Below are 19,125 nucleotides of genomic sequence, written 5' to 3' on the forward strand. Positions count from 1 at the left end.
AGTATGTGATCCAGTCTATTTGTGATGTATGTAATAAACCTAATGAAGAACACTGACTTGAAAATTACTTTTTAAATGAATGGGTTGCATTTCTCTTCTGTATGGGTTAATTGTTTTCATAACCTGTTAGTCTAAGGCTGTACGCGGCAGTAGTAATACTGTATTTTCATTAACATAATGATATGCTGTAATAGAGCCTAACCTGTAACGCTAACATGTAAAAAATGCACGAATTTCTTTAATTTGTTAAATTAACAAATAATTAATTTCTAAACTAATAACTAATTGCTCAGGAAAATACATAGGCCTACAGCACCGCCCTTTCCCAAGCCTTGACGTAACGATTCTCCGCCCTTCTACTTCCTTTTCACAGTGGCAGTCAGCGAGAGACACCATGAAGGCGTCTGGCACAGTATGTAAAATTCGTGAAAACCTGCAAATATGTGTCGTTGAACTATTTTTTTTGTCAGCTGTTACTGCGTAAACATTTGTTGAACATGTATATGTCTTTGTATCGGTATATTATTGTATAGACAAATGTATCAGGCGAATTTAATACCTCGCCCATCCATGATTCTAACATGGCGTCCCGGTGTCGTAGCAAAAGCCATGTGGTGCTTTGAAAAACTTTTGTCAAAATCCTGTCAAACCATATGCCTTTTTTAGTTCCAGTGCCCTGTGTTAGTGGTTCAACTCTTCATTCCATCTTAATTTTGTAGATTCAATTGGGTTTTTTTCTCTTAATGTATCGGAAGGGTAGCAAGCCACATGCGCGTCGTGGATAGTCTCGTTTAACGCTAACTAGGCTAATGGCGAACGTTAGCCCACTGCAGCGAACTAACATTAGAGCTTGTTGATAGAAGTGTAAATCTCGAGTGCGTGGAATGATGTGGCGATGTAATGGTTCTTTGCACGTTATTTCATAAGAATAACTGTGGTGGTGTTAATATTCGCGTACATTGCTGTGCAAAATTACCGTGTACGCGATGCTTTAGTTAATGTTAACGCTAATCCTAACATCAGTTGAGCTAATGTTGCCATGAAAGCCATATAACAGCTAGCCGATAACAGATATTAGTTTAGTCACAAAAGCAAAAGTCCCCACATGGAAAAGTTGTTATTGGATGTTATGTTGTCGCACATGTGTAACTTACATTCATTTGTTGATGTGTAGCACCCAAACCCAAGGGTCATGTCCAATTAATGATGTGATCTAGCGTGGTGTGCTGATAGGAAAAAGCACCTTGTCGCCTTTCGGATACTGATGTGTTCTAGAAAGTGAATTCAAGGTCCTACACTTTTGACACGTGTATGTAATGCATTGTGACTGCTCCATTAACATCCACTAAATGCAGTTTCTGTTTCCTGTCTCTTCCTGTTTTCAGCTTAGGGAGTATAAAGTCATTGGGCGCCTCTTGCCCTCTGCCAAGAACCCTAACCCTCCCTTATACCGCATGAGGATCTTCGCCCCTAACCATGTGGTGGCCAAGTCCCGCTTCTGGTACTTCGTCTCCCAGTTGAGGAAGATGAAGAAGGCTTCAGGCGAGACAGTCTACTGTGGACTGGTGAGAACTTAATACAGCTTTGTGTACGAGTGGTAGAAAGATCAGCTGTAGGTAAATTCTTACTTGTAGTTAAATTCTTACTAATCGTTACAGCGTGAGGTTCTTGAATTGTTATAAAAGTGTTAATGTTGTGTTGCATCAGCAGAGAAATTAACTATTGATTAGTGAGGTGTTTTATGTTAGTGTCATTTTATCATGTGTTATGTCCTTTCATTTCCTCCAGGTCCATGAGAAGACTCCCCTGAAGGTTAAGAACTTTGGCATCTGGCTGCGTTATGACTCCCGTAGTGGAACTCACAACATGTACAGAGAGTACAGAGACCTGACCACTTCTGGGGCTGTTACTCAGTGCTGTAAGTCTGTCCTTGGAGTTGATTTCTGGCTGTGCACTTACTAGTAATACGGTTGGTCAGTGCTTATGCATGTACTCACACAGTTGGGCCTGTTTAATATTGGAATTGGTGTCTTGCTATGCACCTATTGGTGGTCATGTACAGTTAGTGTAAATTCTCTCACCTCAGGTGCAGAGAAACAAAGACTTGGCAGTTCATTCATGGTTCCTTGGAACTTTGAAATATGAAGTCTAAGTCCATGTTTGTGCTACATGTCTGCGGCATGTTCCCAAGTGAAAAGCCCTGTTTAGATATTTCTCAGTAAACTGAAGTTAGACATTCTTGCTCTGATTTGACATGGGCATTGCTGCACACAAACCCATGGGTCATTACTGGTCATTTGTAATGCTCCTTTTCAGCGTGTGCACAAATTAAAATAGGACCTTGTCGCCTTCCACTTGCTGTTGTGCTACTGGAAGTGAATTCAAGGTCCAACATTTGTGTGTTCGGTAACATTCAAGTGTTAAGCATATGTGCCTAGTAGAGACAGCTAAATGAAGTTATTGTTTTAATTCCGTTAAATGTGATGTGTGAAAGTACTCAGACTTAGCTGGTTGATGCTCACATCCATGACCTGGATTGTCAGACAGTCCAACAGGTCACTTCCTAACCTTTCTTCTCTCTGGTGTTCAGATCGGGATATGGGTGCACGCCATCGTGCTCGTGCTCACTCCATCCAGATCATGAAGGTGCAAGTGATCGCAGCCAACAAATGTCGCAGACCTGCCATCAAGCAGTTCCACGTAAGTTTAAACTCTGACTGTCTCCCTGTGAAGTCGTCTGGTCCTTTTAAGGAATTTTGCTTTTTAAATTGGTTAAATGGAAGTTGAAATTGACTTTCAAAGCAGTGCTTTTCTAAATGGTACTATTAGAACTTTTACAATCCTGTACTTAATCAAGCTGATGCTCTATAATCATGTCATTCATAACTTGTAATATTGGTCCACGGTGCATATTGCTATATGGGTGTATCACTCTTGGGTGACGGAGACTTGCATGAAGGGCTCCCATTATTTTGATGGGAGGGGCCTTGAATATTCAGTGTGCTAAGCGGGTCTCTCACTGGACTGGCCTTACGGTTGCCGGCTCTAGATCAATAACTCGCCACAAAAAAAGCCAAGTTCCTCTTCCAGATTACAAGCTTTCCATCTTCAAACCTGGCGGTTTTGAACTGGCAACATCAGCTATCAGCTTATCAGCTGGGCAGCTGTTATTAACTGGAGATCATCAACTTTGTGATGTGAAACTTGGTGACTGAAACCAGTAAAATCTAGAATTGTAGTTCTATCTGGAATGGGTGACTACAATCTTTTTTTCTATTTGGTCCTGAATATCTCTCTTGAATTCCACAGGACTCCAAGATCAAGTTCCCTCTGCCCCACAGGGTTCTTCGTCGCCAGCACAAGCCCCGCTTCACCACCAAGAGACCAAACACCTTCTTCTAAAGTATATGTTGATGCTTTTCAATACAAGTTGGGGAATAAAAAAAGTCACAGAAAATCTCGAGTCAATTTGGTTTTTTTGCACATTATAAATTGTCTTTTTTTAAGAAGCAGTACAGACTTGTATGAACAGGCAAGTTAACTACCTGAATGGGATTTAGAAACCTGCATAATAGCAGTTGTCACTGATGCAAAGTGGTAGTGGAGTACAATTATTTCGTATGAGCTCTGCCATGGGCATATGACAGATTTGTGTTTTTTAACAGTAGTAAATATCCCAAAGATCAATTCATTTGCACTGTCTATCTCCTTTTAAAACTGCCCTGAATATAAGAGATTGCGGATTAAAACCGGGTACTTTTTTTTATTGACTGAATTGGTAATGTTTATGACCTGAAACACTTTGCGTCATTTGATTTGTTACAACACCATATGTGTGACGGTCACTCTGGAAATGCAAATGACATCAGCCACACTGGTTCCAGCCTCAGAAGGACGTCTTTGCTGCTATCAGTGAGTTGAAAGTGGAGTTGGCCTCTTCAAAGGGCCAGATTTGATCAAAACTTAAAAAATCTGACTGCATTCTTCCATTCACGGGTGACCTACAGTAGCACCCGTAGCTAGTGTATTTGCTAGTGTATTTCTGCCAGGCAGCAGGCTAAGAACCAGCAGAACCACAATCAGATTGCCAGAAATCACAGTTCAAACATCCAATTATCACAAAGTCTGAAACCAGCCAATATCTATACAAACTCAATCAAAAGGGAACAAAAATTACAGTTTACCCTGTGTTATGTTCTATGGCATCCTGATTTTGCCTAGCCACCTTTGTGATCCTAAAGGAATGGTTTAATACAAGACTATTGTTACCAGTTAAATGCATCATTCAATGGAATCTTTACATCATTGTCTCTCTTGACTCTTGATAATGTAGTCATCAGTCATTATAGGTTGCTTAATTGTGTTTGTGGATCTGTGAAAGGTCCTACGTTACTGAGTGACATTCGATTGGGTTGATGGTCAGGGATGGACAGTATTTGATACATGTAGGCTATTTAAAATATGAATAAAAAATATTATTTTGTAATTTGTATTTGATTGGGATGATGGAAATGCCTTCATATTTTGTATCAAAATACTTCAGTGTTTTGTATTTTTGTATTTTTAAAATGCTGCAAAATACTTTCTGAACCACAACACCTGAAATTAAGCAAACCCATGGTTTTCTTTCAAACACAACGTTATTACATTGAACAGACCTATTTTGCCACAGCAATTCATTTATCCAACAGAATCATGTAAGATCAATGTGAAGCACCTAAGTACTGAATCATAAGGCAAATGAACACATGGGATGCCTTGGTGTTACAATTTTATTGTGAGCCTCTGTACGAAGAACACTGAGATAACCATGCAGCTAACAGTGTTGGCAAAAGTTTTCACATTCGACATCAGCGTTTGATTTTTGAAATTATTCACATTTCTAACCAGCATGCATTGTGTTCAACCCAGCTCTTTCACATGCCAGCAACGTGCAGGACTAACTGCAGCCAGGTCCTCTCCATGTTCGGCACTATACTGAAAATGGATTCCAGCAAAAGGGTATGTCAAACAAAATATAATGCCATACTATGTGATACAAAGGTTGGAGTATTGTTTTGTGTTTATTTGCTTAAATTCAGCAAATTCAACATTTTCTAGGCTGTGTGGCAAAGGTGCATGCCCTGCTGAAGATAGATGGATATACTTCATTCATCCCCAAAGGAAAATGGCAGTGTACCTACAGTTATACAAACACAACACTCACATACTGTATATTTATAAATACACTACCAGTCAAAAGTTTGGACTCCATTATAGACAGAATACCAGCTGAGATCATTTGCATTGTTTTTACTCAGGGCAGCAGTTTTCAGATTACATTATGTTACATAATTGCAAAAGGGTTCTCCAATGTTTTCTCAGTCAGCCTTCTAAAATGATATCAGATTAGTAAACAGAATGTGCCTTTGCAACATTGGATGAGTGGTTGCTGATAATGGGCAATGTAGATATTGCATTAAATATCAGCCATTTCTATCTACAACAGCCGAGAACCCTTTTGCAATTATGTACATTCATAAGACACAAGACATAGTCTGAGGTAGGAACAGAGGCATAATGCAGATTTCACTGTTACTGCCAGTTAATAAATAGAAACAAATGTAATCACTAGTCTATTATAACACTACTAGGAGAATAACAAAGAAAGGTAAAAACTGACAAACAGTTAGCTTGCCAAATAAGCATAATGTGTAGAAATAAACGACAGCCTCTGTGTTATGCTTCCAGTCCAGTTTAATCAAAACTCATCTATCTGTGTTCTATATGTGTAGTTCCATCCACCCAGGATGGACATGGTTCTCAACTCAGGCCTGGCCCTCAGGTACGCTGTGTAGTCTGCTCAAGGACTGGCTGTGACAGTACTGGCCTATCCACACTACACACCTGGAACTCCTCACATCAGAGCCAGAAAAACCTGGTAATAATGCAGTCAGTGTGGGACGAGGATATGGTCCGTTGCTGCTACATCACCAGCTCAAACACCCAGGAGACTTTCCGGCTCGTCCAACAGGGAGGAGCAGAAACGAACAAGCTGGACTTGATGAAAGCAGAGTGAGCCTGTTCAAAACACCTAGAATGGAAGACACCAAAAAAGTTACATTACATTGTCAATAAGGAAATGTGCAGCTCACAAAGTGACCATAACACACACACTGTGTGTGTGTGTCATGTTCAGGTCCAAAAGTGCAGCATGGCCCTCAGGTTTAAGTGATTGTGTGCTTGGCATGGCGTGAGGGTGCTCGGACGCTGTGTCTGGTGGCAGAGGACAGCACCGTTGCATGTGCCCTTCATGATGTATTATAGAAGGTAAAGATGGCCAAGCGCTATGCACTAAGCACCAGACATTAGCGCTCTTCCTTGGTGAAACTACTATGGTTGCACTCGTGTCAAACTTCTCGCACCAGTTAGGAGAAGACCAACATCCAAAAAGCCAATGAGACAATCCAGTACTGGATTTTGGTGGAAAGCAAGAGAGGCTAGAGGCTACCAAGCAACCATCCACCAAGACCACCTCCGTCTCAACAGCAGAGCAATCTCCAGCACGACACCAGCCAGCAGTCCTTCCTCCACCTGACTACCCTGTGATGGAGTAGGTTCCAAATGCCCAGTATGGCAGGGACAATCCTGCTTAAGGAAAGGACCGACATGATGAAGCCACTCTCATGGCCTTAACCATCACTGTACTCTAATTCGTATGTATGAACATACTTGGCCATTAAACCAGATTCTGATTCACTGCGGCCTGTGCTACTGCAACCACTGAGAAAAATACCTCACCACCTCCAGGAGCGCCTGCAGGATTTAAATGGTACGCACACCCACCTACAGAACGAAACCTTCAAGGCGTTGATAATATTTGTCCATTTTCCAGTTAGGTTCGTGCATTGGTAAGCTAGAAAGTAGCCATACAAACAACATCCACATGCAATACCAATTTTGCCTACCTTGTTCTTGCTGCTTGCCCATCTGAAATGACTGTTTGCTGTCTCCTTTCTGTTTTCATTGTTTAAAAAAAAAACGTGTTATATCCACGATAAGTCTTGAGTTGAATTAGCTTATAACATTGTGTGCTGATAACCAGCAACTATAGATAAAAGAAAACAACAAGTAGCCTAGCCTACTATACAACTTCTGTAGCGTGCATGCTTATTCTCTTTCCTGCTCAAACAAAAGGTGTGCTTGCATATAGTTCTGCATTAAGTTGAGTTTGATAACGTGTTTACAAACTTTACTTTACAGAAAATTGTAAATAGCCTACTGTCATGCTGTTAATGGGATACTGTGCAGAGTTGGGAAGTTATGGTAGGCCAATTTGGTGTGAATACACCACACACAGGGGAAATTCGCTCTGGTCTAGTCTGATGGTACGCACAGTGCGTACGGCCGTACACCTGTAGGCGCGCCTGACCACCTCAACCATCCACCGACCACCAACCTTCTCTCGGCATCTAACAGCACTGCCACCTGAGTTTCTATCCTGTAAAATTAACAGAAGAATTTTTTGTAAATATGGAAGCTTCTTTTCGCAAACGGCACATCTTAAAACAGAGTTTTAATTCAATGCATTCAGTGCATTTAATTCACTCTTTTATTATAGTGATCTGGAGGAATGACCCTGTCTGTTTCATCTCTTTTTGAATACTATTCATACTGCACATACACATATTCTTACTAGTACTATTATAATGTTACTGTTTCTACAATGGCAGTGTTACTGCACTGCACATATCATACATATACGGTTCATACTGAATATCCATAGATCATTATAGTTTTTCTTATAATATTCTGCTGTTAATATTATATATATTATATTATATTTATATTACACTAGCTCTCTGTTTTGTTTGAATGTCAACAGAAGTGACGTTACCCCGCCATCGCTGATACAACCAAAGATTCTAGAACAGAGCTCTGTTCTAGAATCTTTGGATATAACCTTTAACGGATCGGATCATAAATTGCCATAGCAACAAAGAGAAATGACTGAAGAATTTGTGACATTGTCTGGTAGTTGGTATTGAAATATTTCTTGGTGTTTGTTGGTTTCTGCATCAAAGGCTTGCGGTATGACTGGGTATGTTGCTGATCAGATCATAAATGGCCACAGCAATGAAGGGGATTGACACCACACTGTTATGTTTGATGAAATCAAGAGGACAACTTTATAATGCAGGCTTGACTTTTACTCAGCATCTTAAAACCCCGCGATACAGACATGAACTACGGATGCCCACAGCTACCAATTAGTGCAAACGCACATACATTACATCCCCCTTCTTTTAGTTCTTTTTTTTTCAAAGGCAGCATCTTACATAAACACCTGTAACAGTATCTTCTCCAACCAGCATACACATATGCCTATATAACACATTCCATAATACATAACAGTATTGTGCTTTCCACAGATCAACTCATATTGAACATCATATAATAACATTGTAAAGCAATGCAAATCACAAACTAGATTCAAACTATGTTTCATTTTCAAAATAACCTCTTTGTTATTCAGTTGAACATTACTTAGTGCATGTGAGATATTAGTGCAAGTGTCAGTCCTTGAATCTCATTGGAACTTTGACCTGTCTCCCTGACCTAGTTACTTGTGATGGTGTTTGCTGTTGATTGTCGTGTATGTCAGTGTTTTGAGTTACATATGTGTCTGTTAACTTTTCGTGAGTCTTTCTTTCAGGAACTTGGATCCTTCCAGATGATTCTGTGATGATGTTTTTGTCTGGCATGTCATCCTTATCCTTCTCGCCCGTCTTCCTGAGATGTTTGCGATTGCGTCGGTACAAACCTCCTTCTGGTGTGCGAACTATGTAGGATCTTGGTTGCTCATGTTCCTTCTCAACCACAGCTGGCTGCCAAGTTTCCCCTCTTTGCATCCTGACTTTCTCACCAGATTGCAGATCAGGTAAGAGTCGTGCTTGTCGATCATAGTATAGCTTCTGTATTCCTTGTCTTTCTTTTAGCTTGTCACACACCTGAGATGCTTTCTCGGTGGTCAGCAGCGACGTGGAGGTAGGAAGTTTCGACTTCAGGCGTCTTCCCATTAATAACTGTGCTGGGGATAGTCCTATGCCCTCCAGTGGTGTGTTCCTGTACTCTAAGAGTGCAATGTAAGGATCACCATTACTGCACTGTGACTTCTTGAGCAGGTTCTTAATGGTCTGCACTGTTCTTTCTGCTTGACCATTAGATTGAGGATAGTTTGGGCTGGATGTCACATGTCTAAACTCCCAATTTTCTGCAAAAGCTCTGAATTCGGCACTTGCATATTGTGGACCATTGTCAGATATGACAATGTCTGGAATTCCATGCCTAGCAAACATGGATTTCATTGCATTAATGACACCTCGACTGGTTGTTTCAGACAACTTGTAGATTTCTGGATACTTTGAAAAGTAGTCTACGCACAGCAGATACTCTGATCCATTGTAATGAAAGAGATCGGTGCCTATCTTCTCCCATGGTCGCTCTGGTAATGGATGTGACAGCAGTGGCTCTTTCTGATTGCTGTTCTGGAGTTGGCTACACACAGCACACTGAGATACCATTTCCTCAATTTCAGCGTTCATTCCTGGCCAGTACAGAATGTCTCTTGCTCTAGCTTTACACTTGACTATTCCAAGGTGTGACTCGTGTATTTTGCAGAGCATTTCTTGTCTGAGTTGTTTTGGGACGATGAGTTTATCCGCTTTGAACAACAGTCCATCTGAATAGCTGACTTCCTCTCTGAAGTTCCAGTATGGCTGTATTGTTTTTGGTACTATCCCTCTGTCCTTTGGCCATCCTTTTGCAATGGTGTTCTTCAGCGTCTGCATTTCCATATCTTCTGCTGTCATTCTTTTAAACATTTCCTGCTTTTCCTCTGTCATGGGTAGCTGACGTGTAATGCAGTTCACAACCAGATCTTCCTCCAACAACTCCTCTGTTGTTTCTCTGAGGTAAGCACGGCTTAAAGCATCAGCAATGTGAAGTTCTTTTCCTGGCTTGTATGTAACCCTGAGACTATACTTTTGCAGCCTTAGCAGCATTCTCTGCAGCCTCATAGGTGCCTGGTGGAGAGGCTTTTTGAAGATACTCTCCAATGGCTTGTGATCACTTTCAACTTCAATCTCTTTACCATAAACATATTGGTGGAATTTCTCACATCCATATACTATGGCAAGTAATTCTTTTTCAATTTGCGCATATCTGCGCTGGCAGTCAGTGAGTGCACGCGAGGCGTACGCAACAGGCTTACCCTCCTGCAGTATGACTGCACCGATGCCTTCTGAGCTTGCATCCACAGATAGCATTACGGGTTTGTTGACATCAAAGAATTTCAGTGTCGGAGCATTTGTAATTAGTCTTTTCAGTTCTTCAAAACTTTCACACTGTGCTTGCTCCCAGTGCCACTCAGTTTCTTTCTCCAGCAGTTTCCTCAGTGGAGCACTGACTTCTGATAAGTTGGGTATGAATTTAGCAAGATACTGTATCATTCCCATGAATCTGAGGAGTTCTTGCTTGTCTGCAGGTGGTAGTAGCTGAACCACGGCTCTGACCTTCTCCTCATCTGGTTTCAATCCTTTAACACTGAGAATGTGGCCTATGTATTTGATTTCAGTCATTCTGATGTTGCATTTGTTTTTGTTTAGCTTGAGATTGTATGCTCTGGCTCTCTCCAGCAGCTTCACTAACCTGTCATCATGCTGTTCTTGTGAGTCTCCCCATACCAACAGGTCATCTATGATGTTGACAACTCCGTCCAGGCCTTCTATCATCTGTGCTACAGACCTCTGGAAGACTTCAGATGCTGAAGATATTCCGAAAGGTAAACGCAGAAAGCGATAGCGCCCTATTGGAGTGTTCATCGTGCAGAGCTTTGAACTCTCTTCATCAAGCTCGATTTGCCAAAATCCTTGATTGGCGTCCAGTACTGAAAAGTACTTTGCATTCGGCATGCGGCTCACAACTTCTTCCACAGTCAACAGTGGATAGTGTTCCCTTTTTATGGCTCTATTCAAGTCTTTTGGGTCCATACAAATGCGAATCTTCTTTGGAGTGACCACGGTCACCATGCTGTTGACCCACTCAGTTGGTTCTGTCTGTTTTGTGATGACTCCCATCTGTTCCATTCTGTGTAATTCCTCGATTACTTTGTCCCTGAGCGCAACTGGAATCTTTCTTGGTGCATGAACTACTGGTCTGACTGTATTGTCAATCTGTATGTGATGCTGTCCAGGTAAGCAGCCTAATCCACAAAATAAATCTTCAAAGCCTTTTAAAATGTCTGTGTCTTTTCCTATTTCATACAGTCTCTTAACTAGACCTAGCTTCTGACATGCTGCTCTTCCTAGTATTGCAGGAGCATCCTTCTGTATGATTTCAAATTCTATCTTGTGTTTCAGTCCTTTGTACTCACATGTGATGAATTTCTTGCCCAAAGATGCCATTCTGTGACCAGTGTATGCTACTAACTTGCATTTGGATGATGCCAGTTTTCCTTTAATGTCCAGTGAGCTGAATGTTTTCTCTGACATTACGTTACACTCTGCACCGGTATCAAGTTTGAATGTCACATTTCTTCTGTTTATTTTCAAACTTTCTGTCCACATTTCTTCCTCATCTGTTCTGACAGTATGAATGCATTTCTCATGATGTACTTGAACTGTGCCAATAAACATGTCTGTGCAGCTCTCATTCTGCTCAACTGTGTGCATCTTTCTTGTGTAGCTTTGCGAATTGCACATTTTTGCAAAATGATTTTTCTTGTTGCATACCTTGCATGTCTGACCAAATGCTGGACACTTCCTAGCTTCGTGTTTGTAGCCACATCTGTTGCAGTTTGCACTCTTCTGCTCTTCCTTTTCTGTCTTTACATTGCCTTTGTAGCCCTTCTTTGATTTCACAGTCCGGATTTTGTGCACTTCTACTTCATCATTCAATGCTTTCACTTGGCTGGACGTGATTTCACTTGCTCGACAGACGTCAATTGCCTTTTGCAGCGTTAAATCCGCCTCTCTAAGCAATCTCCCTCTCACTTGGTCGTTATTTATGCCACATACAATTCTGTCACGTACCAATGAGTCGTGCAAGTCTCCAAACTCACAGTCCTTTGCTTTGCTTTTCAAATCCGTGACATATGCATCTAACTTATCGTTTCCGACGGTCCTTGTGCTCGTGTGAAGAACATATGGCGCGTGTATGGCAGGTGTTTTCTAGGTTCGCAGTATTCTTTGAACTTTCGCTTTAGCACAGCAATTTTGTCTTTCTCTTCGTCTCTGAATTCAAACGTGCTGCTTACTTTTATTGCTTCTTCGCCAGCGACATGCAAAAACGTGGCACATTGTACAGCCTCTGTCTTTTTGTCTATTCCGCTAGCAATGCAATACAGCTCAAAACGTCGAATCCAACTTTTCCAGTTTTCGGAAAGATTACCTTGCAGGCTCAAAGCTGACGGTGGTTGCAGACCTAAGTTTGCCATTTCCTTTTTCTTATTTTCTTTTAAGTTTATTCTGACACCATGTTATGTTTGATGAAATCAAGAGGACAACTTTATAATGCAGGCTTGACTTTTACTCAGCATCTTCAGAACCCCGCGATACAGACATGAACTACGGATGCCCACAGCTACCAATTAGTGCAAACGCACATACATTACACACACCTTAACCCAAGCGTCCTTTGAATACGTTCCTTCAATGTGCATGCATTATCTTCGCCATTTCAGTTTCTTTTTTATTTACATCTGAATCAGTGGAGAGCGCGAACGCAGTTCCCCACTACCATAAATTGTGCAGTTGAGATTCCCACATTTGGGGAATTCATACAGGTCAGTACCCGCCGAAGTGCAATGGCAGGACCTCGCCGTAGATGAAACACCTTCTTGATCATGGTATCGTCCCTGCCAGGTAAGTATGCTTTCTTGGAGTCGTCTCGTAAGACCTCATTCAATGCTATAAGTTTCACCTTAAGAGTAGCTACGGTAGATTATCTTTGATAAAACATGTGGTTTGTATTCCTAATGTTCAACAACTGGCAACTAGGTGGTGTAAAAATAAAAGCATGGAATTCCGCTATATTTCATTTCAAATATAGATTTAATTTTCTATACATCGTGATGCATCATGGAACCACACTGCATTGTCATTGTGTAGTATACCATTTGCTTAGGCTACATTCACCTTCAGTTGGTACAATATACATCGAATGGGATTACAAGACAAATGTTTAACAACGTTTAATCAAGACATAGGGCTACTGTCATACTGTCTGTTGCTACAACGACAACGTTTTACGTCCATGAGATAGCCTGCCAGGAAAACAGCTAGAAGACTGGTAACGGTGGAATCATTCATAGAATCATTCAAATGTCCCGCCTTTGTAGCCTACAATCAAGAAATGTTCAAAATAGTGTACGATGTGTTTTCAGATATATTATACATTGAAACTTACAGTTGCATAATTTTGAACTGAATAACGTTAGTCACAAATACTTGTTATTAGGTTTTAGATAAAACTTTACTCGGTTATCATCTAAAGTTTCCGGTGCAACCCTTTGAAGATTCCGACTGGCACAATTCACCGATCCGATCTCTGGTCCTCCTGAACAACTAGCCTACGCGAAGATTTTCAGATTTAATTCAGGCATAGCAGAAACATTAGAAAAACGCAGTGCTTTTACAGTCCTGATATAGTCAACCAACAAAAATAAAACTAATGATCAAGGGCATATATAAAACAAGCTAAAATTATCAAAAGGACAAGTGCAGTAAATGTAGGCCTATATGATCTGCTTCTATAGATGTCATCTAGGCCTACTAGACGAATAATCGAATTATTCAGAACACAGGTTTACATCCTTGACAGGCTCCTACCTAGAGCACAAACCACTTTCAACAATAGTTTCCCCGAGCGTTATACACAACACATACTAGGTTAAGCCTTATATTAACGCACAGCCATCGACTGGAGTCCCATCAGCAAGTTATCAATGCAATGAGGACAAGTCAGCAAACACGTGTAGAGAGTTTAGATAGCTAAAAAGTACCCATACAAATACAGTTTTAAGTGTCATCGACAGTGATGCAACGCATTAATAGACAATCTCTAATAATCATTACAAATTTGTTTTCCACATCGATATTTCCCCGAGGGGAGTGCACCGTTCCTGGAGGTACTGCAATACCAGGTCGATGCGTGGAGTGGACGGAGCAAGCCCCTATTCCATCTCCCTGTTCCAAAAATCAATTTAATATATGGTCCCCGGGTAGGGGACGTATCAGATATTAAACTGATAAGAACAGATACTACACTTGATCTTAGCCAAAAGGCCGAGAAGCGATACCGAACAACCACTAGGGCAACGTCTATGACTTTCCGCTCTAAATTTCATGAGGACGGGTGGCACAACCACACATTTTCAAAATCCACAGTAGGCCTACTTCACTATTATAACTATTATTATAACAAACTTAACATTGTGCTTTATATTATCAAAGGACTTCTGTACTAAAAAATGATACAGGCCTAATACACGGGCTATGTTAATCACGTCTCAAGGAGGCCATTATCTTAACATTTCGTATCGTCCAATCAAATTCGAGAATTTGGAAAACACCATGCCACTTTATTTATAAACCTCTTCATGTCTGTGGATTTGTACTGAATATCAGATTACAAAATATGCACGGCGTTCAATAGCCCACAAACGCTAGGCTACAAGACTAAAATGTTTTTAAATGTATCAGATAGCCTAATGTACAGCTTTAGGCCTACTCCACCAAGTGGCAGCAGACTATATCACAACTACACATGCGTGCATCAAGTTTCTCGTGTAAATCGAACACACTTTTGAACGAGGTAGCATTTGTAGGCTAATCAAGTGGAATGGATTTGACATGGGCGTCGGAGCTATTAACAGTTTTATAACAGCACTGATATTTCCAACTATCAATTATAAAAAGTGCTCGTAGAATGGCTCCGACGCCCATGTTTACACACCAGATAAAAATTTAACAAGAAATAGGAACAGCATTAACTAGTCTATAGCCTACTAAAAGGCGTTCAGAGCCATTTCTCATTGAAAACAGCAGGTGTGCATCAAAACCAAACTCTGTTTCCTAAATCTTGTCCAATCGCACTGAAAAAGGGTGGCCGATTGCACCTGGCCGAAAACAGTGTTGCTAGACTATAAGCATGTTCTTAACAGTCAAAAAGTCGGGTAGCCTGTTTCATCAGGCCTTTTCCACAGGTGTATAAAATAAAGCACCTACAGTATGAATGCAGACTGCATGGTGATTGATTAATACACCTGTGGAAATGGAAACCAATTATAGGCCTAAGCGATTTCGATTGGAAAGAGTTGCCCTACTACTTTCTGACAGTGTTTTCACAAACTTTTCATAATGCACTCCCATCCCACAGCTGTGAAATTCCCCCACGATTAAGCTAAATATGGTAGGCATAGGCCTACGTCTTAATTGCTTAATTGTATGTTTTTTTTTACCTGAGACCAAAAAAGCCAGTTCAAGTGTTCACAAGGTCAGCCTCAACTTACTGTAGCCGAAATTTAGGCACAAACTACACACAAGTTATACATGCCTACATCTGCAGTAGCCTAGGCAACATCTAATTTAAATGTTAATTAATTCGTTTATTAATTAGCCTACTTCGTAGGCCTAGGCTACCATGTAAACAACTGCAATGCAAGCCACATGGCTACAGTAGGTTATACTGTACCACACAGACACATATCAAAGTTACCAAACCATGCAAAAAGGCCTACTGACCCGACAGATCATAAAACTGTACAGCAGCTGAAATACGATAAACTGCTGATAAATCGCTCTGTGATAATTTAGACCTGCCCTGATGCCAATATTGAACCAGAACTTGCAGTTATCTGCAGCCATCTTGTCTAGGAGTCGCGAGGCACAACGCAATTAGCCAACATCATAGGCTACTTGGATACAATTTGACTACATTTTCAAGAAAATAGACTTCATAAAACATGTAACAGTATAACCTGTCACTGTATTGTCAGCACTCCTTGGAGAAAGACATTGTTGCCACTTACCAGTAGGCCTTTCCAATGCTCCATCTCAATAACCTGTTCATGCGACAGTATAGGCTACACGAAAGCATATCTTCTACGATTAAATCAAACCAGTATTCTGTAATTAAATAAACTGCAAGGTAGATTCCAGCGATAGATGTAGAGTGCAGTCCTTTTAGGCAAGTCCTTCCACTCGGTAGCCATATTGCAACTCGTTTTGGGCACTTATCGGGCATATTGTCTTTTTAGGCAGAAATGCGCTTGCGCAAGGCTTCACGACGCCGCGAGATCACGACACATGATTGGCACAATGTCTTCACAACACACCACATGACTGGCTCAATGTACTCACATGTCGTGGAAGGGGTGGGACGTATGTAGACAAGTGCTATTGGCGTTACAAACTCCATGCATTTCTATGGAGAAATTCTTGAGTGGCGTGTCTCCTCATTAGAAAGTCTGGTAGAGTGGCATAGGCTAACTAATTCTTCACCAAGTAGCCTGTTCGAAGGTAGGCCAGTGTCAACGGCATCCCCCACGCGAGGGAGTGCACGCGACGTAGCCTGGGATTACCGTTTTTGTACGGAACCCCCGAGGTTTTTGTTTTGTAATTTGTCTTGCGAATAAAATGTATTTTCTTTTAAATGTATTGCCCGTGCACACAATTAGTGTCGTCTAGCCCTGGCCCCTGGTATCAGGGCCTTTCAAAGAACATTGTTCCTTTAGAACATCTACCACCTCCACCAGTCTAAATCAATTGTATGCACCAAATTGCTATGTAGCATATGTATAGTGCTTAACATTGTCAGATTAATCTATGTGTCAATTCAATTACAAAACAACTTTCCCGATCAGTTTAAAATGTAACAAACCTCATCCAACTCCCCTGCATCTCCCTCACTCCTGTTATCATCTGGCTGGCGGAAATAGTCCTCCTACATTTGACTCCTGGCTTTACAGCAGCACCTGAAAGTGTCACAGTCCCCTGCACAGTTGCAGCTGACAAACTTCAGATAGGTAGGTAGTCCTGTGCTGTTGTAGGGACTGGTGCATAACCTTGCTCTATAACCTTGTTCTTCTTGTTTCTATCCATACTCAAGAACATCCAGTGATGGACTTTGTAGCAGAAGTCAATCTCTGGTCTGGAGGTATGCCTGCAGAGAGTGCTGTGCTGCAGCTCCTGTAGTAGGAGGCAATTTCTCAGGCTTGATACTAGTTATGTCGTCCTCATAAATTTTACATTTTGTCGGGGTCCATTTACCGCCTGAAAACTCTTAGAATATTCAACATTTGTAACACTTCACCAATCTGTAATTAGTTGCTAGACTTTTTTATTGACTGAATTGGTAATAGGTCATTTGATTTGTTACAACACCATATGGGTGACGGTCACTCTGGAAATGGAATATAAGCTACACTTGTTCCAGCCTTAGATGGACTGCTATCAGCAAGTTGAAAGTGGAGTTGGCCTCTTCAAAGGGCCAGATCAAGTTAAAATCTGATTGATGCATTCTTCCATTCACAGGTGACATACAGTAGCACCCGTAGCTAGTGTATTTGTATTGTGTGTTTGCTGAGTTGTTAATGCCCTCGTCAGCACATTGGTGTGGCACGGTCAGCAGAATGTGTATTGCCTGTAGCCTGTTTTGAGTCGCTGGAGGGGTAACCTTTTTTTTCAGAGAATAGGTGTAGCTTTAATGCGAACAGCTTTTCACTCCTACTCGAGAACATTTATAATTTAAAAGGTACTTACTCCTTGCGGCACACACGCCACTGCTTATATCATGAAGTATTTGCATTCACAACACACAGTACACAATCCACTTTGGAAGACACCGAGCGTGAACGGGTGCATATGTGCTGAGCAGGCCTACTGGGCCCTGAAGCCCAACCCTCTGCTTTAAGTTACTGCTATGTTCTCCACCCTGGTATCATGGGGCCCCTCAGTCAAATAACACCGGTTATGTTATGTAATATGTCTTAATAGGGGCCCTCAATCATATAACCAGGGTTATATTATTCACCCCTGATAACTGAATGAATCAGTCAAATAATATGGGGTATGTTTCATGTCTGAATGAAGTCCCTCATATATAGGGCCTCTAATCATATAACACAGGTTTTGTTATAGTCAGAACAGGGCCCTGTAGGCCAATCCAGCAGTTGAGCAGTTGTTATTTCCTTCTCTCTCTCATTCCTTTTTTTACTGGATTGGGTGGGATATTTCAGGTACTATTTACTTTTTATAAAACAAATAAAAATATAGGGGGGTCATACGTTCCTATCTGGCCCTGGTCCAAATCATTAGGCTGCAGAATTATATTTGAGAAATAAATTGGGGAGAAACTGAAGATCACCAGATGTCTGACTTCTGGTATGGATTTTATTGATGGTCTCGTCCTTGTCAGCCGTCTGCTGCTGTGTCTTCCCCTCTGAAACCTCCTCCTGGGGACGGAGCCTTTGTGGTTCTGTGTGGTACTCCAGAAACAGGCCTCCCACTCGGCTTCCTCCTTCCTGTCTTCAGCCTCTGGCCTCAACGCTGTCTCTTTCTCTTCCTTTTCATTCGTCCTTCTGAAGCTAAACAAATTGGAGGAGCATTTAATTAAAATGAACTGCAGAACCATTTTGATGTTTTAAATAAATAGCCCATTTATTGCTCTGAGCTCAAGTCGGTTCTGGTGATGCAAGGCTACTTCTTACACCCAATGTGAGCAGATGTATTCTACTCACCCAGAGTCGGGTTCACTTCATTCAGGAAACTGTCAAGCATGGCTTTCACATCATCTTCTTGTTCATTTTTCTCAACATTATTGACAAACAAAATTATTCATACCCCTGGCAAATATTGATGTAATGTTGATTTTCTCCAATATGTTTGTTCTGACTGAAAATGACACTGCCACAAGTAATCGTTCCTGACTGAAAACCCGGATTGCTGTTAAAAAGGTGTGGTCTAGAATCATTGTGGAGATACGGAGAGGCTTGGTAGATATAAGAACCATTTTGAGAGTTGTTAATGCAAATAAAGATGTTTCCATTGATTATTTAAAAAGGGTATGAATAATTTTGGACTTGCC

General features: G+C 41.1%; 1 protein-coding gene and 4 non-coding genes across 5 annotated transcripts; 3 read left to right on the plus strand and 2 right to left on the minus strand.

Moving 5' to 3' along the window:
- Window positions 1-352: 352 nt before the first annotated feature.
- On the plus strand, window positions 353-3,457 carry rpl18a (ribosomal protein L18a). The gene is made up of 5 exons (XM_076296589.1): window positions 353-412; window positions 1,386-1,565; window positions 1,789-1,918; window positions 2,591-2,700; window positions 3,310-3,457. The coding sequence occupies exons 1-5, from the start codon at window positions 395-397 to the stop codon at window positions 3,400-3,402; spliced, it is 531 nt and encodes a 176-aa protein (XP_076152704.1). The 5' UTR covers window positions 353-394; the 3' UTR covers window positions 3,403-3,457.
- LOC143136870 (small nucleolar RNA SNORA68) lies at window positions 1,171-1,300 on the plus strand. Its single transcript, XR_012989468.1, has one exon. It is a non-coding gene; the product is annotated as a small nucleolar RNA SNORA68 (small nucleolar RNA).
- LOC143136871 (small nucleolar RNA SNORA68) lies at window positions 2,264-2,397 on the plus strand. Its single transcript, XR_012989469.1, has one exon. It is a non-coding gene; the product is annotated as a small nucleolar RNA SNORA68 (small nucleolar RNA).
- Window positions 3,458-12,746: 9,289 nt separating the features above from the next.
- LOC143136983 (U1 spliceosomal RNA) lies at window positions 12,747-12,910 on the minus strand. Its single transcript, XR_012989568.1, has one exon. It is a non-coding gene; the product is annotated as a U1 spliceosomal RNA (small nuclear RNA).
- Window positions 12,911-14,145: 1,235 nt separating this feature from the next.
- Window positions 14,146-14,336, minus strand: LOC143136985 (U2 spliceosomal RNA). Its single transcript, XR_012989570.1, has one exon. It is a non-coding gene; the product is annotated as a U2 spliceosomal RNA (small nuclear RNA).
- Between the last annotated feature and the right edge of the window lie 4,789 nt (window positions 14,337-19,125).

This window comes from Alosa pseudoharengus, unplaced genomic scaffold (genome assembly GCF_046254945.1).
Source record: "Alosa pseudoharengus isolate Yale_2024_CS ecotype anadromous, Long Island Sound unplaced genomic scaffold, YU_APseudo_1.1 YU_APseudo_1.1_scf_20, whole genome shotgun sequence".
NCBI lineage: Eukaryota > Metazoa > Chordata > Actinopteri > Clupeiformes > Clupeidae > Alosa > Alosa pseudoharengus.

What these genes read in the sequence shown, in the direction of transcription:
- rpl18a (XM_076296589.1), top strand. An exon ending in TGGGGCTGTTACTCAGTGCT is followed by an intron (nt 1,919 to 2,590) that starts GTAAGTCTGTCC and finishes TCTGGTGTTCAG; the next exon opens with ATCGGGATATGGGTGCACGC. An exon ending in CTGCCATCAAGCAGTTCCAC is followed by an intron (nt 2,701 to 3,309) that starts GTAAGTTTAAAC and finishes TGAATTCCACAG; the next exon opens with GACTCCAAGATCAAGTTCCC.